General features: G+C 43.5%; 1 protein-coding gene across 1 annotated transcript in view; it reads left to right on the top strand.

The window, feature by feature from the left end:
- The first annotated feature begins 1,657 nt into the window (after window positions 1-1,657).
- btr12 (bloodthirsty-related gene family, member 12) overlaps window positions 1,658-25,489 on the top strand; it is a 79,364-nt gene continuing 55,532 nt past the window's right edge. Inside the window, exons 1-4 of the mRNA XM_084327784.1 lie at window positions 1,658-1,725; window positions 5,198-5,673; window positions 12,878-13,069; window positions 13,512-13,607. Coding sequence (XP_084183910.1) covers window positions 1,719-1,725; window positions 5,198-5,673; window positions 12,878-13,069; window positions 13,512-13,607 — 771 coding nt within the window. The 5' untranslated portion in view covers window positions 1,658-1,718. The remainder of the gene's footprint in view (window positions 1,726-5,197; window positions 5,674-12,877; window positions 13,070-13,511; window positions 13,608-25,489) is intronic.

The raw sequence follows: 25,489 nt of genomic DNA, 5'->3' as shown, positions 1-25,489 counted from the left end.
ATACCGGATTATTCTACCGACGACAGCCCGCCTTCCCAGGCACGGATTATGCTTTGGATACTTTGATTATTCTATGGATAAAGACCCCCGACACTACCGTGTGTTGGAACCCCCCCCCCTGGAGAGGACGCAAGGTGAGGAGACGCTCTGCAAGACGAGGTCTCTCCACATCTCTCCCCCGTGGACCGGAGAGAGCCGGCCCACAAAGAGTCCACCTGCTTTCATCTGTGGTCCAAGGATCGCCGGCGCATTGAACGGCACTACAGTGGGTTCACCTGGGATACCCTTGGCCGGACGAGGCAGCTGGATTCTACCCCCCCCCCCCCTCCTACTCCTGTCGGCTTACAAGCAACCGGATTAACCCCCTCTAGTGTATCCAGCCTATAATCATTAAAGTATCATTGCTGTTATTCCTTAACTATTCCAGGTCGTATATTTACCACCTGCGCCTTCAGAGATTGGACATTTTCTATTGATATACCGACGAATACTCCTTGCCATAAAAGTGCATACTATTTCAATTCATAAATGTAATTAAGTGATTAAGTGTTTATTCTACACACCATCGCTGTGTAGGAAATAAAGACCTGTTTCTAATTCGTACATTTGTGTTGGATCCGTTTCATCTACGTGAGAGTGTTCATGATAATATATTTATGCCGTGTACTGGGTGGCCGAATATTAAGTACAAAGGTAGTGGTAGTAAGTATCATATCTAGTAATACAGTCAGGGAATTGTACCCCTCAGTTACAGTAACAGTAAAGTGCATAACCAAGTGATTAAATGGAATATATATAATGAAGCCTTGAGGAATGATAATAATAATAATAATAATAATAATAATAATATAATAATAATAATAATAATAATAATAATAATAATAATAATAATAATAATAATAATAATAATAATAATAATAATAATAATAATAATAATAATAATAATAATAATAATAATAATAATAATAATAATAATAATAATACACGTTATGTGTACAGAACCTTTCATACAGGAATTGCATCCCATTGATTGATTGATTGATTGATTGATTGAAAACTTTATTAACAGATTGCAGAATGGGTACAGTACAGTACAGCTCAATACATACAATTGTTAAGGGGATGCAGACGGACTTTCGTCTTGTTTACATCAGGGTCCCCCATTTTCAATTCATCGTAACATACAGTGACATACATGACATACAGATAGACAGTACTGCTACATCTATACATTCATGACATACCAGATTTGCAAATACAGTACTGTTTGTGATACAAAAAGAGTCCAGAAAAAAAAAGTATGTACATTTGACGTAGAAATTGTACATTGGAGGTGGTTGGGTAGGTGGGGGGGGGGGGGTAAATAAAACAACAATAAGATAGGTCTAATTTACATTATACTAGTCACAGTGTGGATGTAATGAGTGAAAGTAAATCACATTCAACATGGGCCACGCCGACTTTACCCAGTTGTGTTAATGGCAATGCCTAAATGGGATTATGGGTTGAATACATGGTTTGCTTCGGTTGAGTTGTGGCCTGGCTGCCTGTCACACTGTTGGGCCATAAGTAATATAGCAAAGCAGCTGTTGACAAATAGACATCGTAGTTGAACAACTGGGTGTGTCACACAGTGGGAGGGACCCTTGAGAGTCAGGGGGTAACGTGTTGGTGGATTAGCCAGAGGCTACTCTACTGACTTACCTGACGTCGACGACATGCAGAGTAAGTCACCTTTTGATTCTATGATCGCTGTTATTTGATTTAATCGATTGTTGGACATCGTTATTTAGTTTTGTGTCTTGTCCAAGAATGTGTTTCTGTAGGGATTTGGTCAAACGTGAATGAGTGAGGCAGGCAAACAAACAAACAAACAAACCGACCAACAGAAACGGACGGAACACACGTTTCTACAATATGATCGATAATGAAAAGGAACCTCTTCCATTGCAACTTCATATTTCAGAAAATGACCGTTTGGTTTGTATTGTGTCATGAATCCCCTCAATTATTAGAAGTGCATGACGAGATTTAAGTTAGTTTTCTTTACTTTATATTCGTGTTATTTATTTATTATTATATCATTTGGTGTTGTTTTACATATACTGTAGTTGTAACTGGATAAGAGAAGATAATGCGTTCTCAATAGCCCACACACAGACAATGTGGTCTGTTTTCTAAATGTAATTATTTTTACTTCTGACCTACACGACTTTAGCGGGAGTTCACTGATTCAGTGATTAGTATATTTTCAAACCATGTTTAACATCGATCTAGCTAGCTCGGCTATATAATAATACTAAATAAAGTACAAATAAATCAGTGAACGTGGCTGTTTATTTTAAACAGTTCTGAAGCTTTTAATGGAGGCGTGTATATTTTCTTTGAAACATGGAGCAGGTGCACGGCCAGAATGTCCTGCATTTCTGCATTCCATAGATAGTCCTCCTCGGGAAATAAGGAGCGACTTCCTGGTGCGAGTGAAGAAGCATTGTGTTTTCTCACTGCCAACCGTGCTATCATTTCTATGATATCATAGAAATGATGATTTATGATTTATATATGATGAATTGAAAATGGGGGACCCTGATGTAAACAAGACTAAAGACAAAGTCTTTCTCTGGTCTGCATCCCCTTAACAATTGTATGTATTGAGCTGTACTGTACTGTACCCATTCTGCAATCTGTTAATAAAGTTTTCAATCAATTCAATCAATATGATTTGGGACTCAGAAATATCGAGCCGTGATGTTTCCCTGTTTTAGGTTCAGGTTAACACTTTGGCTGCCAGGAAACGTGTTTAGACGTCATTGCCGGCCATGCTCAAGTTGCCGGAGGACGCTGTACAGCGTCCTTATATCAATATTTCAAAAATCTGCGATCGGATTCATATGTCCCCTCCGCTGGCCTGAGATCCACCAGGAGGACCCACTGAGCTCTCTGGCGGTTCAGGAGCGCCATCTGGTGGCCGATCGGCGCAATCGCTTAAACAGGAAGTGGCATAGAGGTTGTGCTGGACGTCCGTATTACTTCCGGGCACTCGCTATAGGTCCCGGCATTCTAGCTCGTCACAATACACAGTGATCGATTGCCAATAACTCGATAAACAACATGATTTGGACGTATATACCATTATACAAGCTGGAGATGGACCGGGTAAATCTACATCCCATAATGATAAGATTTCTACTCTACGATGATCGCCCAACGGCGCGCGGAGACTGGGGTGAGTTTTAGCGTGTAACGTTACCGTCTTCGATACTAACTGCTATTATCAACATTTGACCCACATTAGATGATTGGTATAACGCTGCCCACGGAATTATAAACGCCCCCTAGCCCATCCGGTCAACATCAGATGACGTGTAGTAACTTCTAGAAGTACGTCTAGTTGGAATTTTTTATATCGCGCTGATTGCCATAAAACTGTATTGCATCATCAATATAATGCATTTGGGGCTATAGATCACGTTCTGGAGAAAGCTGCAGAAAGAGATGAAAACATACTTATACATTAGACCATACTTTACTATGAATATGTGAATGAAAAAGTTTAACGTTGCTACACAATGAACAATACATATAGGACTTTGAATGGGCCCTAATAATGGCAATGTAGCAATAGAATTTAAAAAGTTATAGCCATGCAAAGAAGGGGTACTTCTCCATAGACAAATAGAGCCGGCAACCTATGGTATATCATGAATTTAACCCAAGGCAACCAAAGTGTTAATGTAACGTATTGTGTAATAGGGGAAAAATGTGTTCCACAAAAAAAAGCGGGTAAACTTTGTCTTTGCAAATATAATAGAATAGAGATACTTCTTGGGAGTCCATAAATATACACCAAAAGGGGCTATAGAAGGGGACATGGGTTGGGACTCTTGCTTGGTCAAGCAAAAAGGTGAAATGGTTAGGTTGGAACCGCCTGGTCCAGCTGCCAAATGACAGGGTGACAAAAAATATATTTAACTGGGACAGAGCACACGGTCATCCCTGGTCAAGAGAGATGTCCATGATTTTTCTCTTCTGCTGACTTAAGTATGATTTTTATGAACAATCTGCAGTGTAAGGTTCACATAATTAAAACAAAATGATCAACAATCCATCAGGATATACGTGGAAGGTGGAGATATGGAAAAAACCTAAACTTAGAAAATATGCTGTAATTAAAAATGAGTATTTTACTGAACCTTATGTAATGTTAAACTTAAAGAGAAGACGGAGGTCTCTGTGTGCCCAGTTGAGGTCTGGCACCCTGCCATTGGCTGTGGAAGTGGGTAGATTCCTGAGGAGGAGCGGTTGTGTTATCTGGGAGTGGTGGAAGATGAATATCATTTCGTTTTTTATTGCCCTTTGTACACCGATTTGAGGAGGGCTTTATTTGAGAAAATTCTAATTGTAAATCTGGATTTGTTTTGGCAGTCTGAGAGTTGTATGTTGAGTTGTTTTTTTGTGGAGGACATCTTCAGTTTTGCAGGATTTTTGGAGAAAGCATGGCACTTGAGACAAAACACACTATCTTATATAATTGTATATGAATTCCTCTTGTTTCTTTGTTTACATACATTGCTTACAGCTTGTGTTATATTACGTTTTATTGTATTTTATTTTTATTTATTTTTTTGGCCATCTTGGTCAATGTCATTTGTCAAGTAATTGGTCAAGTATATTATTATATACTTATTGTTATGTATCTTGTAAGCCCATATGGGCTGGGCATACACCTGTATGTAAGACACGAAAATAAAAAACATCAAATCATATAAAAAGGAGGTAAACTGAGGTGATGTAAGTAAGTATAAGGCTTTATTTTTATAGCACCCTTCTCAGCACAAATGCACAGAGTGCTTCACACGTTTAAAAATAAAAAGAACAAGGCAATTCATAAAAAAACATACAATATAAAAACAGGCATGGACAAAACAGAAGAAACAAAATCACACGTGTACGTGGCCAAACGCCAAACTGAACGTTTTTAAGTTGACTCTTTTTTTACCCTGTAGTTTTACCCTGCACAAGATCCCTGAAAATGACAAAAAAAAATAACACATGCTTTATCATCAAACAAAGTCCTCTACCGCTTGTTTGATCCAATCCCACTTCCTGACTCAACAGTTCATGTTATTCAAAGTATCTAATCTATCTATCTCTATCTCTATCTATCGTTTCCTCCACCTCTCCTCCTCCCCCCCAGGCATGAGCTCTCCGGGGGGCCGGGTCCTCACAGAGGAACAGTTCCAATGCTCCATCTGCCTGGAGGTGTTCGTGGAGCCCGTCTCCACCCCCTGCGGCCACAGCTTCTGCAAAGCCTGCCTGACGGGCTACTGGAACCACAGCAAGAAGTTCGTCTGCCCCATGTGCAAGAAGGACTACACCAAGAAGCCCGAGCTCAGCGTCAACCGCGTCCTGGCCGAGATCTCGTCCCAGTTCCAGGGGCTGATGTTGTCGAGCGAGGGCGCGGCCGGACCCGCGTCGCCGGGGTCCACCCTGACCCTGAGTTCGGACGCCGGCCACAGGGGGGACGGCCCGGCTGGGGCGGACGGCGGGGACTTCGCCCGCCCCGGGGACGTGCCCTGTGACGCGTGCATCGGGAGGAAGATGAAGGCGCTGAAGTCTTGTCTGAACTGCCCCGGGTCGTACTGCGAGGCTCACCTCAGGCATCACAAGAAGGTCTGCTCCCCTTACTTTAAAACCCCTTAAAGGAACATGCCAACTTTTTGGGAAATTTGCTTATTTGCCATCTACCCTGGAGCAGGGGCGTATCTAGACCCAGCACTTCAGTAGGGCACAGAAGGGCACCAAAATTTGGCCGGTTTTGGCCGGTTTGTGGGCGAAAATGGGTGGATTTTGTAACTATTTTTTTTAAACTTTATTTCGGTTTTAGGGTTAGGTTAGGGTTATGTTATTTAATTATTTGGGGGAGCCAGCCCCCCAAACTCCTGAAATGCATAGAAATCTATGAAATAAATAAAACAATCTGACATTTATATTAAAAAGAGCTAGCCCCCCAAACCCCTAAAATACATAGAAATCTATGCATTTTGGAACAGTTACTATATATATAGTCAAGAAAGCATTTAGTCATACTTAAAGTTTAAAGTGCTTTACTTGCATTGAACATTGCATTGAACATTGAGGAGACATCATTAGAAAGCACAATGTATGTTTCCATAGTTACGCAGATTACACACAATTGTACATCTCCGCTGAACCAAATTATCACACAGCTATAAACTCCATTTCCGCCTGTCTCTTAGCAATAAACAAATGGATGACGAACAACTTCCTAAAATTAAATGAGGGCAAAACTGAAATCCTACTAGTCGGTCCTATAACAAAAAGAGAAATGTTACAGAGCAATATGGGGCAACTTACTCCTTGGATCAAACCCAAAGTTACAAGTAAATAACCTACACTGGCTTCCGGTAACATTTAGAATTGATTTCAAGGTCCTCCTCCTTATATACAAAGTATAAACATTGCGATCATCTACTATTGAAGGTTCCAAGCCACAGTCTAAAGAAAATCGGGGATGCAGCCTTTGCTAACTATGCACCAAAGTTATGGAACACACTACCTATGGACATTAGGGAAGCTAGATCTCTTAATATTTTCAGAAATAAGCTAAAAACGTACCTCTTCACCATAGCCTTCTAATACACCCCGCTGTTGATTGTACTGTAGCACTATTTTACTCTGGCCATTCTTATTGCATAATTTTACTATCTATTCTACTATTCTATTATTGCACTGTATTATTAGTGTGCAAACCAGTCAACTTACAAAAAAGAGCCTGTTTTTTGCAACAGTGCAAAATATTTCACTATAATATTTCAAAGTGAAGTAAAAAATATTATAATAATTATTTGATCATGTTAAATTATCATTTGATCATGTTAAAAAAGGGGAAATAAAAAACATTTGTAAATTTTTTATTTTATTTTTTAAATCAGTGGGGCACAGATGATCATCAGTAGGGCACATGCCCTACTGATAGTGGTCTAAATACGCCGATGCCCTGGAGTTAGACAAGCAGATACCATTTTCTTCTCTGTGCATGCATTGGCTTAGGGAACAGCCACACCGTTAGCCTAGCTTAGCGTCATTCACTGGAAGTAGGTGTGCCAGTGTAGCCTAGTTCCCAACAGTCACAAAATGCACTCCAAATACAACTCCAAAACTTTCCTGTAAACATGCTGTGACCTGTGTATTTACCACATGGAGAAATCCATACTTTTTTTGTTGACATTTTCATTTTCTAAGCAGATATATACGGTATAGGCACGGTGGTGTAGTGGTTAACACTGTCGCCTCACAGCAAGAAGGTCCAGGGTTCGAATCCCGCTTGGGGACCAGGTTTCCATGATGCCAGTTACCCAGGTGGGGTATCTCCCAGGCCTTTCTGTGTGGAGTTTGCATGTTCTCCCCGTGCTCGCAAGGGTTTCCCCCCCCGATAAGATAAACCCAATGGAAAAACATGCACAACAACAAGATCGCTAACGCTGTGGCGTCCTTGACGAAGACGGACAGGAGCACTTGGATTGGTCCCCTGGCGCGGCTCACGTGGCGCCTGTCTGCTCCCGGCTGCCCTTGGGGGGGAAGGACGACGGGATGGGTTAATCGCAGATACGCATTGTATGCATGGTTCGCATGTGTGCCAAATGGTGACCTCGGAGCAGGTCCTAAATTATTATTATTATTATTATTATTATTGAACAATCTTTTGGCGAACCACTGTTGCCTGGGCGCAGTGATTTCATCACCTCAAAAGCTATTTTTTTTTTTTAACTGGGCTTTTGAGGTGATGAAATGACTGCGCCCAGGCAGCAGTTCGGCAAAAAAATGTATATCTGCTTAGAAAACGAAAATGTCTAATTATTTTATTTATTGGTGGTAAATACACAGGTCACAACATGTTTACAGGAACGTTTTGGAGTTGTATTTGGAGTGTATTTCGTGACTGTTGGGAACTAGGCTACACTGTAGTGTTGTCACGATACTGGAATTTCGACTTCGATACGATACCTTGAAAAGTATCGATACTTCGATACCATTTCGATACCAAAAAAATAAAATATATATATATATTTTTTTTTAAACAAATTTAGCTTTTGTTGCTGGTTGATTCTCCTCAGCTTCTCTCTGGTACTATAAGAGAAGATAAATATAACACTTTTAAAACCCTTTGTTTATCTTTAGATCACACATTTAAAATTAACTGTTCATCTCACTTCAATAATTTTTATTGCAAATGCAGAACATGGTATTTTCTCAAGCAGACAGATGTAACCACTGTAATCTGTGTTGCATGTACCTGACAAACTGAACTGTTTGTATTACAGTTAGTAACAGTTTCGATTTTTATTTAAAGATAACGAGAGAGAGAGAGAGAGAGAGAGAGAGAGAGAAAGAAACTGCTCGGAGCATTTTAGTAACGTTACATTTTCAACGATTGCTGCTATTTAAACACTTTATGGAAACGGGGTAACGTTAACCTTATGTCGACTGTAGTATTGTATGACCTCGACATAACATTTAAACGTTAACGTTACTCCGTTTCCATGCAGTAATTATAATGGTGGCCAGCTAAGCTAAGCTAACGGAGCTAACGTTAGCTGATAGCTGTAACGTTACAACGAATCAGCTGTTGATATTATGCGCCATCAGTAGACAACGTATCATGTATTAAACTAGAGTTAATGGTTTAATGCTTCAGTCACAGTGACGTTGAAAGAGCAGCTGTCACAAACCTCTTTCATTTCTTTATGGAGATCCGCGCTGGCACTGCTAAAATGTTTATTTACAAACTGAAGACGGCTCTGTGACTCTGTGAGGGGGAGGGCTGGAGCAGGCGGAGGGGCAAGCGCGCTCTGAACAGCGTGTCAACAACTTGCTGTAGAACACTCACCAGCTGGTACCGATACTGCAGAAAGTATCGGTATTTCGGGAAATGAGTATCGAAGCCGTTTTAAATATTCAGTATCGATATGTATCGATACTTTGATATTTTTGACAACACTACTACACTGGCACACCTACTTCCAGTGAATGACGCTAAGCTAGGCTAACGTGCGGCTGTTCCCTAAGCCCAATGCATGCACAGAAAAGAAAAGGGTATACTATGTATCTGCTTGTCTAACTCCAGGGTATATGGCAAATAAGCTAATTTCCCAAAAAGTTGCTGTGTTCCTTTAAGTACTGCAAGGCTCACCTCAGGCATCACAAGAAGGTGTGCTCACCTTCCTCTTACTTTAAGTCTTCTCTTATGACATCACAAGAAGGTGTGCTCACGTTCCTCTTACTTTAAGTCTTCTCTTATCCCATCACAAGGTGTGCTCACATTCCTCTTACTTTAAGTCTTCTCTTATGACATCACGCGTAGCCCAGTGACGTTGGACGAGATAGTTTTTCTCCTAGACGTTCACAGAAAGGTAAAGAAACGCGTTGTATTTTCTGGCAATAACATTGAGGTTTGTTCGACCCGTGAGATATAAACACGATATTCCAGTCAATGAACCAAAACAAAGATTTTTCACTTCCGTTGTCGGCGGCTGGTGTGAGCTGGGTAGTGTATTTTTTTGTGCTGTCGGGCGATTAAAAAATGTATCTAATTAATTACAGGATTTGTAATTAATTAATCGCATTTTAATCGCATAACCATTTTATGCCTGATATTATTCTATATTCTATAATCATATTTCAAATTGCATGTGTCCGGATGGCAGAATTCAGTACTGTATCTACAAAACCTTCTCTTTAATCATCTTCCATTTATTAATTTGCTTAGATTTTTCAGGTCTGGTACATTTTAGCATGGTGTTATTCACTTTCAAAGATAAAAAAAAATGTAATTGATATTCTCATTTGGTTCATTACAATTTACTCAAGCCTAGTAACAGACACAGTATTTCTGACACTGGGAATACATTCCCTAAGATCCATAGATGTCCCTAGAATCAGATACCAAGAACATGCAAATGGACCATATTTAAAAGAAAAACGTCTGTAAATGTGTATTCTAAGTCTTATGGAATTAATGAGATTATTAAAAAAAAAAAAAATTATTTTAAGTTAATTTTCATAACGTGATAATTTGCTGTGTAATTCATTAATCTAATTAACGCGATAAACTGACAGCCATAGTATTTTTATGAAATTTAGACTTTCATGCTTCCTATTCTCGTGCATTGCGCCAAGTTTTTTTATAAGCTCATAACTTAAAATCATTGGTAAACAAACGTAGTGCTGAAAATATACACGTTGACTGCTGTTTTGATAGGGTTAGGTCTTTACTAGGGATGCTCGATATTGGCTTTTTTACCTATACCGATATTGTCCAACTCTTAATTTCCGATACCGATATCAACCGATATCAACCGAATTATTTTTTACCGATACCGATATTTTCCGATATCACATTTGAATGCCAATATCGGCCGATAATATCGGTAGGCCGATAATATCGGACATCCCTAGTCTTTACTCTTGGCTACATTTGAAAAAGAAACGCAACATCATCACTTAATGTGTATTGATCTATTTGTGCAACGTTAAATAAATCTTGGCCTGGTATCAGGCTTAACACTTTCAGTGCCGGGCCGTGTTTTCCTTTTTACCCCGTTGAATGCCACCATCCATGGCCAATGTTAACGTTAATATCGCCTAATCTATGTTTTAAATTATGGTTATGTGTCTAATCTGCCCATCGCTTATCAAAGACTCATTTTCCAGTCAACATTGGCAAGGCAGATTGTATTTTTATCGCTTCATTTCCGTTTGATAGCATTTTGAAAATCACCCATTTTCCGGGGAAAAACAACCCATGCCTATGATAATCGCCTTTTACTGGAATATTCCAGAACGTTGTCATTTGTCTGCCTATTTATGAATAGTTTTCAAATAAACGCTAGATGATCGATAGTATATGTGTGCGCACGCCATATCACATAAACGCTTATAATTATATCAGTGAAAACGAGTCTGATTATCCTAACACTGATAACATAGATTCCTTACCTGAGGTCAGATGGTATCCAAATGGTTTATTTCAATTTCCGATCGCCATTCGAAAAAATCGATAAATGTATTGATCCATCGTGTGTACAGTATAACACATGATCCGCGCGGCTCAGAGGCTCCAGAATGAACTCTGGTAGACCCCGGCTGCATCAGTGAGAAGTAAAATGTGGAGTCAGAAATCCGTTCTCCCATTCACTTTCATTGAGTCCATTCCAAAAGGGTGATTTACCATCTGGGAGACGATAGGGGGTGCTTTTTTCACATCTCTCTGGATCTCCAACGGTAGGCTCGCGTGATGCAATATGATTTCAGATCGCTAAAAAAAGAAAAGAAAAAAATACCAGAGAATACTCGGGGTGTGGCATTCAACGGTCGGGTCATAAACCCGAGAAAAGCCGTGAGTGGCACTCAAAAGTGTTAAGGGGTTAAAAGGAAATATTTTTCCAGCCTTCACCACACAATTTTCTAAATTCCCAATAGGTCCACCTGTAATTCCTGCTCATCCATCCATTTATCATAATAATACTACCCTCCTGTATTTATCTTATTGCATCTCACACAAGGTAATTGGAGTGGCCTTTTCAAATATCCATTCTTGGACACGTGTGTTTGTGTATACAGCAGTGGCCCTACACATGCCTTTCCTCGGAGAGGTCAGATGGTCACCCACAGTGACGGGGACTCGATGCCTCGCTCAAAGGCACATTAGCAGCGATGGAGAGAGATGTAATACCAGCCGCCCATGCGCTCACCGCGCAACTCGCTGGAAGACACAGTGCCAGACATCCAACCAGAAGCAGCTTTATTGTTTGATTGATTGAAAATTGATTTAAAATGTTATTAACAGATTGCAGAGTGGGTACAATACAGTACAGCTCAATACACACAATTGTTAAGGGGATGCAGACCACTGAAAGACTTTCGTCTTGTTTACATCAGGGTCCCCCATTTTCAATTCATCATAACATATATGACATACATGACATGCAGATAGACATTACTGCTACATCTATACATTTATGACATACCAGATTTACAAATACAGTACTGTTTGTGATACAAAAAGAGTAAAAAAAAAAAGAAGTGAGTATATACATTTGACGAAGAAACTGTACATTGTAGGAGGTGGGGGGGGGGGGGGGGGGTGTTCCTTTTACATGGAAATGATTTGTTCTTGGCTCCTCTGCATAGCAGCATAGCAATGATAACAAAAAGCATTAATTTACAAAACAATAGTCACAGTGTAGTCGTCGTAGTGTGGGTGTGGTGGGTGCAAAGGGTCACAATGTCGTCGTCGCAGTGGCATCAGTGGGGAAGTAGCTATGCTTTTACATAATGCACTGCATGGGTGTGGACTACAACAGCAGCAGAGACGGCAATATGACAGCACTGTGTTACTGCAGTCACAGGCTGGTAGCCACTGGTGTTATTTGTTCATGAGTCTGACCGCCTGGGGGGAAACTGTTCCGGAGTCTGCTGGTCCGGGCCTTGAAGCAGCTGTACTGTTTGCCGGACGGCGACAGACAAACCAGCAATCGGACCTGTCTCCTCTGGGCCCATGAACTCATCCCTCTCTCCCTCCCTCCCTCTCTCCCCCTCCTTCCCTCCCTCTCCCCCTCCCTCCCTCCTTCCCTCCCTCTTTCACTCGCTCTCTGTCCCTCCTCTCCCTATCTCTGCCTCCTTCCCTCCCTCCCTCTCACTCTCTCTTCCTCCTTCCCTCTCTCTCTCCCTCCTTCTCTCACTCTCTCTTCCTCTTTCTCTCTCTCCTTCCCTCCCTCCCTCCCTCCCTCCCTCTCACTCTCTCTCCCTCCTTCCCTCTCTCCCTCATTCCCTCCCTCTCTCTCTCCCTTCCCAGGTGAAGTCTCTGACGTCCCACCGTCTGATCGAGCCCACCTTCCGGCTGGAGGAGAAGATCTGTAAGAAGCATGAGCGCCTCCTGGAGGTGTACTGCCGCAACGACCACGTCTGCCTCTGCACCGCCTGCGCCGAGGCCGCGCACAAGAGCCACGAGGTCGTCTCCACCGAGCGCGAGTGGAGGAAGAAGATGGTGAGTCAACTGAATTATTCAGGCAGTCTATTGTCATCTCTGCATACTGTAGATGCCTATTAGATCGCCATACCTATAGATCCAACATGCCTCTGCCAAAACGATGCAGAAAATCAAGTAACTTCGCTTTCATTTCTGATATGTCACTCATGGCTCTAGTATCAGCGGGGTATCAGCGGGGACTGCTACCTTACCTTATCATTTCACTGAGCTGTAATTAACACAACGCAAGGATTCAATGTCCACGATGACATCACTGGTGGCCATATTCAAACTCACTTACTATCAATAACTGTCAAACTAAATTAATGTGTTCAAAACTGTTCAGAGTTTTTGGATGTGTGTGAGATTATGTGCAAAATAAATCAGCATTGTTTATTGGAGAAGTGCCCCTTTAACCATCTCCTTTTACACATTTTTTTTATTTATTTTTTTATCTCAGAGTAATTTGGGAAAGAGGAGGTCGGAGCTGAAACATCTGATCAAGGAGAGGGCCAAGAAGCTGGAGGAAATTAAACAGTCCATCAGGGTCATCAAGGTGAGTCCAGGGAGAGCTAGATTCTGCTACACCCAGCTAGACTCTGCTAGACTCTGCTAGACCCAGCTAGACCCAGCTAGACTCTGCTAGACCCAGCTAGACCCAGCTAGACTCTGCTAGACCCAGCTAGACCCAGCTAGACTCTGCTAGCCCCGGCTAGACTCTGTTAGACCCAGCTAGACCCGGCTAGACTCTGCTAGACCCAGCTAGACTCTGCTAGACCCAGCTAGACTCTGCTAGACCCGGCTAGACCCAGCTAGACTCTGCTAGACCCGGCTAGACTCTGCTAGACCCAGCTAGACTCTGCTAGACCCAGCTAGACTCTGCTAGACCCGGCTAGACTCTGCTAGACCCAGCTAGACCCGGCTAGACTCTGCTAGACCCAGCTAGACTCTGCTAGACCCAGCTAGACTCTGCTAGACCCGGCTAGACTCTGCTAGACCCAGCTAGACTCTGCTAGACCCGGCTAGACTCTGCTAGACCCAGCTAGACTCTGTTAGACCCGGCTAGACTCTGCTAGACCCAGCTAGACTCTGCTAGACTCTGTTAGACTCTGCTAGACCCAGCTAGACTCTGCTAGACTCTGCTAGACTCTGAGCAGCTGTGAAGCTCTTTGCACAGCACTTCTTGGGGGCAACATACAGACTTTGCGGAGGTCTCAGCCTCTATCTCAGGTCTCAGCCTCTTTTTACTGTATTGCAGTGAAGTATCAGTAATGAACACATTAGTTCAGTGTTTAAACACTACTCTGCCGTCACTGGATAATAAAAAGGGGAGTTTGTCCCTTTTTTTTGTGTGGGCTACTGTCTTTCTGGGTGGTTTTTTTCTTACAGTATATCCCTGCACGCCAAACAGGTGACCAGTCAGAATCCGGTGGGGTTTCAAATGGCCTGAAATTGAAACAGCTCCTCTGTGCTGATGTTAGATGGCGTATTATTTAAGCAATATCACACTCTAGGTCATGCTGTTATTATACAGAGATATTCAATATAACAGCACAACCTCAAGTGTGATATTGCTTTTATACAACAGCTTTCTATACGTCGCCATTTATTAGTTAACAGCAATAATTGATGACGGATTACGATTTGTTTATTTAATCATTTATTTAGCTCCGCCAACAAATAGTCCCCCGACTGCGCTCTTGAACTTGGACCGTTGACAGGCGGAGCACAATGTGAAATGAACAGTTATTAATAGAGCACCTGTGCGGCGGAGTGATACATATAGTTAAAAGTCTGAATACTGAATATCAGCACTCATGGAATGCCTCTTGTCCAATCAAATGACTTGGTTGGAACTAAATGCAAGTCGTCTGGAGTGCGAGACGACTCTGTGGCTGGCGGACGCCGTGCTGCTCGGTGCCAGCGTCTCAAGTCGCCACGCCTTCTTCACCAGGGCGCGGCTGAAGACGAGGATGTGTCCTCAGTCACTGTAGCCTGCAGGGTAAATAAGATGAGACACAGTGCGTTGTAATTCTTGGTGTCGGGTGTTTGAAAGTAAGCGGTGTAGGCCTGGCCATGTTATGTAGTCATTATCACCGGTATGTATCCTACTGTCTGTATAATATATATATATATACAGCTGATGAGAACTTGTCTCTAGAGGGGGAACTGTGTGTGTGTGTATGTGTGTGTGTGTGTGTGTGGTGATACGACGTACAGAAATATACAGTATGACTAATCTAATCCACAAGGGTACAGGTGAAAATGTTAAATCTTGAGTTTGTGAAGAGGTCTACAGTAAATAAAGATACCGCGCAGACCTTTCACAGTCCTCGTGTATTACTCGGTGTACTCTACAGTGTACCGCTTCTCACAAACTGCAGTTTAATTACGTTACGCCTTGCCGACTCCAGAGAATATAGAACAGCGCTTTGGGCGAGAGTCCCAGAGAAGGTAGAACACACTGTAGAACACACTGTAAGGCCCAGATAAGGTAGAACACACTGTAGAACACACTGCAGAACACACTGTAAGGCCCAGAGAAGGTAGAACACACTGTAGAACACACTGTAGAACACACTGTAAGCGAGGCCAGAGAAGGTAGAACACACTGTAGAACACACTGTAGAACACACTGTAAGCGAGGCCAGAGAAGGTAGAACACACTGTAGAACACACTGTAGAACACACTGTAGAACACACTGTAAGCGAGGCCAGAGAAGGTAGAACACACTGTAGAACACACTGTAAGGCCCAGAGAAGGTAGAACACACTGTAGAACACACTGTAGAACACACTGTAGAACAGCACTTTGAGGCCCAGAGAAGGTAGAACACACTGTAAGCGAGCCCAGAGAAGGTAGAACACACTGTAGAACACACTGTAGAACACACTGTAAGCGAGCCCAGAGAAGGTAGAACACACTGTAGAACACACTGTAAGCGAGCCCAGAGAAGGTAGAACACACTGTAGAACAGCACTTTGAGGCCCAGAGAAGGTAGAACACACTGTAGAACACACTGTAGAACAGCACTTTGAGGCCCAGAGAAGGTAGAACACACTGTAGAACACACTGTAGAACACACTTTGAGGCCCAGAGAAGGTAGAACACACTGTAGAACACACTTTGAGGCCCAGAGAAGGTAGAACACACTGTAGAACAGCACTTTGAGGCCCAGAGAAGGTAGAACACACTGTAACACATTATGTTCATGCCGCTCGTGCTTGGTGTGCAGTTCTTACGACAGGAAGGCCTCCGTGTTTCACGCTTGGATTCATTTCTGTCCGACTGGTGCGACCGGTTTCCCCCACAATCTGTTTTCACCAAGCGACTCTGGAAACTCTGGAAAGTCTCCCGTGGGGATAAGTACAATACAGTATAACACAATACAGTACAATATACAATACAGTATAATACAATACAGTATAATACAATACAATCACGATACCCGTTTTCTACAGACCAGATACAGACCATTGTTTACAGTGGTAAACGCACATAAAGATTGTAATAGGCTGAGTTTTAAGAAGATAAGATATTCCTTTATTGATCCCCTTTGGGGAAATCTAGGCATCATAATCAATATAATTTTTTTTTTTTAAAAACACAAACCTTCTTACTGTCCTATACTACCATGCACTCCCACTATACTAATGTATTATGTCTATGCACTCAACACTGCAGCACCCACGTTTCAACACTGTTTGATGATCATTGTTACTCAGCTGAAAGAGTTGTACCCTTCCTGCTCACTTGTCGTACAGAATGACAAATGTAAATGTATTAGCAGCACAGGGGAGGGGAGGGGAGGTACAGGTATGGGGGAGGGAGGTATGGGCAGGGTAATAGAAGAAAGACATAATTAACAGTGTAAACAAAGGTGCAGACGAGGGTCTGTATGGGTCAGGGCCGCCTCGGGGGGTGTGCGAGAAGTGCGGTCGCACAGGGCCTCGCGGGAAGGGGTGCCTCGCAAAAAAAAATATATATATATTTTTTTCTTTTTTTTTTTTTTTTTTTTTTTTGCGAGGCCCCCTTCCTGCGAGGCCCTTTTTCATCACAGACCTAAAATCTAGTTTTGCTTACATGCTTATATATTTCACATTAGACGTTTGTAGAATAGTGTTCCGGTTTCTGCGGCTCTGCTGCTCTGCAGATAGACACGTTTGTAGAATAGTGTTCCGGGCTCTTCCCGGATCCACGAGGGAAGGGGCTACAGTCAGCCAGGTACAGGATCTATTCAGCGCTATCCAGAGGAGCGAGTGGATGTCTTTTGAAAAGCAGCATGGAGCAGAAGAAATAACACTGTGTGCCATAAGCTTGTTGGACTATGCCAACTTTGCCAAGACGAAGAGGATGTTCGGCAGATGGACTGAAGATGAAAGTTGTTGCATGTTAGAACCTTCAGTCAGGCTATAGCTATGTCGGCTAGTAGCAATTAGCTAAAGGCAGGGACGCGTAACTAGCATTAGCTAATGCCAGTGGTAGTGTGTGGAAATGTGATGGAACTTATCCCAGTGGTACTGTTTGTAAACATGTTATGGAACTTATCCCAGTGGTAGTGTGTGGAAATGTGATGGAACTTATCCCAGTGGTAGTGTTTGTAAACATGTTATGGAACTTATCCCAGTGGTAGTGTGTATAAACAACATGTTATGGAACTTATCCCAGTGGTAGTGTATAAACAACATGTTATGGAACTTATCCCAGTGGTAGTGTGTGGAAATGTGATGGAACTTATCCCAGTGGTAGTGTATAAACAACATGTTATGGAACTTATCCCAGTGGTAGTGTGTGGAAATGTGATGGAACTTATCCCAGTGGTAGTGTATAAACAACATGTTATGGAACTTATCCCAGTGGTAGTGTGTATAAACAACATGTGATGGAACTTATCCCAGTGGTAGTGTGTATAAACAACATGTTATGGAACTTATCCCAGTGGTAGTGTATAAACAACATGTTATGGAACTTATCCCAGTGGTAGTGTATAAACAACATGTTATGGAACTTATCCCAGTGGTAGTGTGTATAAACATGTTATGGAACTTATCCCAGTGGTAGTGTGTATAAACAACATGTTATGGAACTTATCCCAGTGGTAGTGTATACACAACATGTTATGGAACTTATCCCAGTGGTAGTGTGTATAAACAACATGTTATGGAACTTATCCCAGTGGTAGTGTATAAACAACATGTTATGGAACTTATCCCAGTGGTAGTGTGTATAAACAACATGTTATGGAACTTATCCCAGTGGTAGTGGGTCCACATCGGGCCCAGAGGCTGTCCAGCAGCGGTCAAGACCCGCCTGGGTTGGACACTACAAGGCCCCCTCTCCGGGTCTTCCAACCGACCCATAGCCACTCGCTGCCTCTACACGAGGATAAACGAAGACGACACCACCCTCTTGCAGCACGTCGAGAGACTATGGACATTAGACTCGATGCCCTTTAAGAACGAAAAGAAACTAGTTCGTTCAAAGGAAGACACGTATGCCATAGCTCTCCTCGAGCAGAAGACAAAGAGGGTCGAGGTCGACTGAGTGATGAGATACGCAACTCCACTCTTGAGGCGAGAGGGGATGCCCACCCTCCACGCCTCAAAAGAAGCGACAGAACGCTATCTACTGAACACCGAGCGGCGTCTAGCCAAGGACCCCACTCAAGCCACTGTGTACCGCGCTGAGATCGACAAACTGATCACAGCGGGACATATCAAGAAAATTGACAATCAAGAGGCAGACCAGACGACTGAATCCTGGTACGTGCCCCACCACAAGGTCCACCACAACGGCAAGAACCGCATTGTATTCAACTGCAGCTACCAGATCGGACTACAGAACCTGAATAAATTGCTCTTGCCCGGCCCGACACTCGGCCCCTCCCTCCTCGGCGTACTACTACGTTTCCGCCAAGACAAGGTGGCCATCAGCGGCGACATCAAAGGGATGTTCCTGCAGGTGCGACTGGTGGAGGAGGACAAGCCCCTGCTGCGGTTCCTATGGAGAGAGAGGATCAACGATGAGCAACCCTCCATCTACCAATGGGAGGTCCTCCCCTTCGGCACCACATGCAGCCCATGCTGTGCTACGTTCGCACTACAAAAACACGTGACAGAAGACGCTGAAGCTGACGAGGAGGTCAGACAAAGCGTAGAGGAGTTTCTACGTGGACGACTGTCTACAAAGCGTCTCGACGCCAGAAGAAGCCGAAGCCCTCCTGCTTAAGCTCCGTGCCACACTGATCAAAGGCGGCTTCGATCTTAGGCAGTGGGCCAGCAGTGACCCTCAAGTACTTCGCAGCCTCTCCCCAGAGACAAAGGCAGCAAGCAGCGAGACCTGGATGGCGACCACCCCAGGTGAAGCACAGGAAATGACATTGGGCCTAGTCTGGCGCTTCAAAACAGACTCGCTCCATTACAAGCACACACCCCTGACCCCGGAGCGGGGAAGGTCGACCCCTCTACCGACCACTAGACGGAGCGTATACAGAACACTCGCAAGCCAATACGACCCGCTGGGGTGTATCCTACCTTACACCACTCGGGCGAAGATGCTTGTGCGAGAACTGTGGGACAAGGAACAGGGCTGGGACGACCCCATACCCGACCACCTAGCTTCCACCTGGAGAGAGTGGGAGAGAGAACTCAGCTCGCTCCAAAATGTGAACATACGCCGGAGCTACTTCCCACCCACAGTGCGGCTGGAGACGTGCCAGATGGACCTGCACGTCTTCAGTGACGCCTCGGAAGTAGCCCACGGTTCGGTGGCTTACTTGCGAGCCCAAGAGGAGGGAGGAGAAGTACACACAGCTTTCATCCTGGCTCGCTCAAGAATAGCCCCCCGCAAGCAACAATCGATCCCGCGTCTAGAGCTCTGCGCAGCTCTGGTAGGCGCGCAACTCGCCACGTTGATACAACGTGAACTCACCATAACGGTGCAAAGAACAATCTTGTGGTCAGACTCCATGACCGTACTCACATGGATCCAGTCCGATTCTTGTAGATACAAGGTCTTCGTGGGAGTCAGAGTCACAGAGATTCAAGACCTGGTAGGATCAGCGTGCTGGAGGTACGTTGACACCAAACAGAACCCAGCCGATGTCATCACACGGGGGATGTCCCTAGATGACCTCACACGTCCCAATATCTACAGTGACGGTCCTGAGTTCCTCAAGCTCCCGGAGGAGGAGTGGCCTACCCCCACCCCACGGGAGGCTAGTCAAGAGGAGGCAGAGATCAAGAAATCTATGTTCTGTGGGCTGACGCACATCCCAGCCCCCACTGACCCTAACATAGATGACTGCCTAACCTTTGAGAGTGCGCAGATAAAAACATTCTTGTGGCACCACCCTGAGGTTCCCCCCACTACAGACATTGACGCATCGAACTACGCAGAGGCAGAACTCCTTCTGCTACAGCGAGCCCAAAGAGACTCATTTCCAGATGAGCTAGACTGCCTGCAGGGAACAAAGCCAATCCCTTCAGACAGCCGACTGCTCCACTTGGCCCCCGAGCGCGACACCCATGGCCTCATCAGGGTGGGTGGTCGTCTGAGACGGGCCCCGGACTTAACGGATGACGTCAAGTATCCTATCGTCCTCAACAGTCGACACAAGGTCACTGAGCTTATCATAAAGAAATACGACGAGGATGTGCACCACGCTGTGGCAGAGAGAGTCTTCGCTGAGATCCGACATCGTTACTGGATACTGCAAGGAAGAGAAGCAGTACGTCGTTTCCAGCGGACCTGTCTAGACTGTCGCAAGTGGCGAGCACAGCCCAGTATACCCATGATTGCCGACCTGCCTCCTTGCCGCCTCCGACTCGGCGAGAAGCCTTTTCACTCAACGGGCGTGGACTGCTTCGGCCCGCTCTACGTTAAGAAAGGAAGAGGGACAGAGAAGAGGTGGGGCATTGTATACAAGTGCATGAACCCGAGCAGTACATATAGAACTCCTTCAGACCATGAGTACGGATTCATTCCTCATGTCCTTCCGGAGATTTATATCAAGAAAAGGAAAACCGTCTGTGTTGTTGTCTGATCAAGGGACAAACTTCAAAGGCGGAGAAAGAGAACTGAGAGAGAGCTTCCAGGCCATGGGCCCAGAACTTAAGACCCACCTCGCTCCCTATCAGGTCGAATTCCAGTTTAACCCCCCGAACGCCCCTCACTTCGGGGGAACCTGGGAAAGAGAAGTCTGTTCCATAAAGACAGCTCTGTACGCCGTGCTTGGGGCCCAGACCGTGGCGGAAGAAGTCCTCACGACAGTCCTCACGGAGATCGAGGGCGTATTGAACTCAAAGCCCCTCGGGTACGTCTCAAGTGATGTAGCAGACGTCGACCCAGTCACCCCAAACACTCTCTTGATGGGGCGGCTGGACCCTGCCCTTCCACAGGCGGTGTACAGACCTGAAGAAGCGAACGGCCGAAGAATGTGGAGGTACAGTCAAGTATTGGCTGACCAGTTTTGGAACAGTTTCCTCCTCCACTACCTACCGTCCCTCCAAACCCGTCAGAAGTGGGTAAAGGACCGAGACAACTTACAAGTGGACACAGTCGTTATGATCATAGACCAGTCACTACCCCGAGCTATGTGGCCGGCCGGCCGCGTAAGCAAAGTGATCACTGGTGCCGACGGCAAGGTCAGAGCGGCAGAAGTTATTGTCCAAGGGCGGACCTACACCCGACCCGTGGCGAGGCTGATAGAGTTGCCGAAGCTCCTTGACTCCCCTGATGACGATCATGACCCACTGACTTTGTAGATTGCCCTACTCCTCACAACAGATATTGAGCAGTTGACTGGACTATTAATCTGTCTCCCTTAACTAATTAGGTGCGGACTAATTAGGAGGCGGCTGTTGTGAAGGGCCAGATTAAAGCTGAGAATCTACATTTATTGTTTTATATACATTGTATATTATTTATATATACACGGTATATCCCTTTAAACCTGCGTTCGAACCATAGTAATATTCGCTCTCCTTATTGGATAGCGCCCTAGGCGCCAGCCCGCAAGCCCCCAAAGTCGGGTTCAAAGACAAGCCCAGGCATGTCGTAACATGCCCGGAGACAGCGTATTGATTCCAGACAAGAACTGAGGTTTGGGACTAGATAACCACTTAAGTGTATATATACGGCGCAGGTGCGCACAGCAGCATTTCGTCTAAAGTCTGTCCGTGTTCGGTAACAGTGAAGTGAGCAACCGTGCGTCTAACAGAGCGTTGAGAGCCACGTGCGAATTGAATAGTAAAGTGTCAGAGTTTAATGCAGTAACTTCAAGTTCGACTTAGTTTAATGTGAAGTAAATAGTCGTTCATTTATTGTATATCGTGCCAACCACAGTTCGTTCGTGTGTAGCATTACCCAGCGGTTCGTTCATGTTAGCTAGTGGACCTTAGCCAGTGCGCGTGGACTAAATACCTTAGTACCAGCACACAAGGAGGCCTAGTCGGAGAACCTGCTGGACATGTGCACAGGAGAACCAGCGGCGGCGATTGCAGAACCATTACTGGTTGGATTATATTGATTGTGGAACGTGTTACCCGGAGAAGAGCATTGTTAATTCCCACTGTCGTTTGGGATTTAACCTCGTGAGGATTTACATTCGGGCTGGCCTCATGGACCGAGGCTGGCTGGCTATCATCGTTTGCTATCGAGCATTGGATTACAGTTATTGCTTTTGTTGCTGATCGTTGGATTTACAAGGACTGGCTTCTGTACGTGAACCCCCTTATTCTTCATTGAATCAGACTGAGTATCCGAACATTCCTCTATCCTCTAGACCTTACAACTCTGAGAGGAACCCAGTGTCTCCAGGCGGTACCAGCGTTGCCTTCTATAATTGCTATTATACGCCAGGTGGCGTCAGCCTAGTACCCATCGTAGGAATCATTCTATTCCCAGTGACTTATGCTACTGACTGACTTTAGGCATATTCTTCGCCATACAAGCGCGACCCTAATTCTCATTCTGTAACCTAATGTTGCATAATAATAAAATACCCTCAAATACTATTTCTTGTCAATGCCGTGTTATTATGAGTGTCCACCATATCTATTCGATGTACTGTCTGGCTAGTAATTAAAGTACATACCTAGCAGTGGTTTAATCTATCACAATCTTTAATACAGTCAGGGTTTTGTAACCCCTCAGTTACAAACATGTTATGGAACTTATCCCAGTGGTAGTGTGTATAAACAACATGTTATGGAACTTATCCCAGTGGTAGTGTGTATAAACAACATGTTATGGAACTTATCCCAGTGGTAGTGTATAAACAACATGTTATGGAACTTATCCCAGTGGTAGTGTGTATAAACAACATGTTATGGAACTTATCCCAGTGGTAGTGTATAAACAACATGTTATGGAACTTATCCCAGTGGTAGTGTGTATAAACATGTTATGGAACTTATCCCAGTGGTAGTGTATAAACAACATGTTATGGAACTTATCCCAGTGGTAGTGTGTATAAACATGTTATGGAACTTATCCCAGTGGTAGTGTGCATAAACAACATGTTATGGAACTTATCCCAGTGGTAGTGTGTATAAACAACATGTTATGGAACTTATCCCAGTGGTAGTGTGTATAAACAACATGTTATGGAACTTATCCCAGTGGTAGTGTGTATAAACAACATGTTATGGAACTTATCCCAGTGGTAGTGTGTATAAACAACATGTTATGGAACCTATCCCAGTGGTAGTGTGTATAAACAACATGTTATGGAACTTATCCCAGTGGTAGTGTGTATAAACAACATGTTATGGAACGTATGCCAGTGGTAGTGTGTATAAACATGTTATGGAACTTATCCCAGTGGTAGTGTGTATAAACAACATGTTATGGAACTTATCCCAGTGGTAGTGTGTATAAACAACATGTTATGGAACTTATCCCAGTGGTAGTGTGTATAAACAACATGTTATGGAACCTATCCCAGTGGTAGTGTGTATAAACATGTTATGGAACTTATCCCAGTGGTAGTGTATAAACAACATGTTATGGAACTTATCCCAGTGGTAGTGTGTATAAACAACATGTTATGGAACTTATCCCAGTGGTAGTGTATAAACAACATGTTATGGAACCTATCCCAGTGGTAGTGTGTATAAACAACATGTTATGGAACTTATCACAGTGGTAGTGTGTATAAACAACATGTTATGGAACGTATCCCAGTGGTAGTGTATAAACAACATGTTATGGAACTTATCCCAGTGGTAGTGTGTATAAACATGTTATGGAACTTATCCCAGTGGTAGTGTGTATAAACAACATGTTATGGAACTTATCCCAGTGGTAGTGTGTATAAACAACATGTTATGGAACTTATCCCAGTGTTAGTGTGTATAAACAACATGTTATGGAACTTATCCCAGTGGTAGTGTGTATAAACAACATGTTATGGAACGTATCCCAGTGGTAGTGTGTATAAACATGTTATGGAACTTATCCCAGTGGTAGTGTATAAACAACATGTTATGGAACTTATCCCAGTGGTAGTGTGTATAAACAACATGTTATGGAACTTATCCCAGTGGTAGTGTGTATAAACAACATGTTATGGAACTTATCCCAGTGGTAGTGTGTATAAACAACATGTTATGGAACCTATCCCAGTGGTAGTGTGTATAAACAACATGTTATGGAACTTATCCCAGTGGTAGTGTGTATAAACAACATGTTATGGAACGTATCCCAGTGGTAGTGTGTATAAACATGTTATGGAACTTATCCCAGTGGTAGTTTGTATAAACAACATGTTATGGAACTTATCCCAGTGGTAGTGTGTATAAACAACATGTTATGGAAATTATCCCAGTGGTAGTGTGTATAAACAACATGTTATGGAACTTATCCCAGTGGTAGTGTGTATAAACAACATGTTATGGAACTTATCCCAGTGGTAGTGTGTATAAACAACATGTCATGGAACGTATCCCAGTGGTAGTGTGTATAAACATGTTATGGAACTTATCCCAGTGGTAGTGTATAAACAACATGTTATAGAACTTATCCCAGTGGTAGTGTGTATAAACAACATGTTATGGAACTTATCCCAGTGGTAGTGTATAAACAACATGTTATGGAACTTATCCCAGTGGTAGTGTGTATAAACAACATGTTATGGAACTTATCCCAGTGGTAGTGTGTATAAACTACATGTTATGGAACCTATCCCAGTGGTAGTGTGTATAAACAACATGTTATGGAACTTATCCCAGTGGTAGTGTGTATAAACAACATGTTATGGAACTTATCCCAGTGGTAGTGTGTATAAACAACATGTTATGGAACTTATCCCAGTGGTAGTGTGTATAAACAACATGTTATGGAACTTATCCCAGTGGTAGTGTGTATAAACAACATGTTATGGAACTTATCCCAGTGGTAGTGTGTATAAACTACATGTTATGGAACCTATCCCA

Source organism: Notolepis coatsorum, assembly GCF_963971535.1.
Source record: "Notolepis coatsorum genome assembly, chromosome: 13".
Lineage (NCBI taxonomy): Eukaryota > Metazoa > Chordata > Actinopteri > Aulopiformes > Paralepididae > Notolepis > Notolepis coatsorum.
Note: the sequence above shows the minus strand (reverse complement) of the source record. Positions and strands in the feature narration are given on the sequence as shown.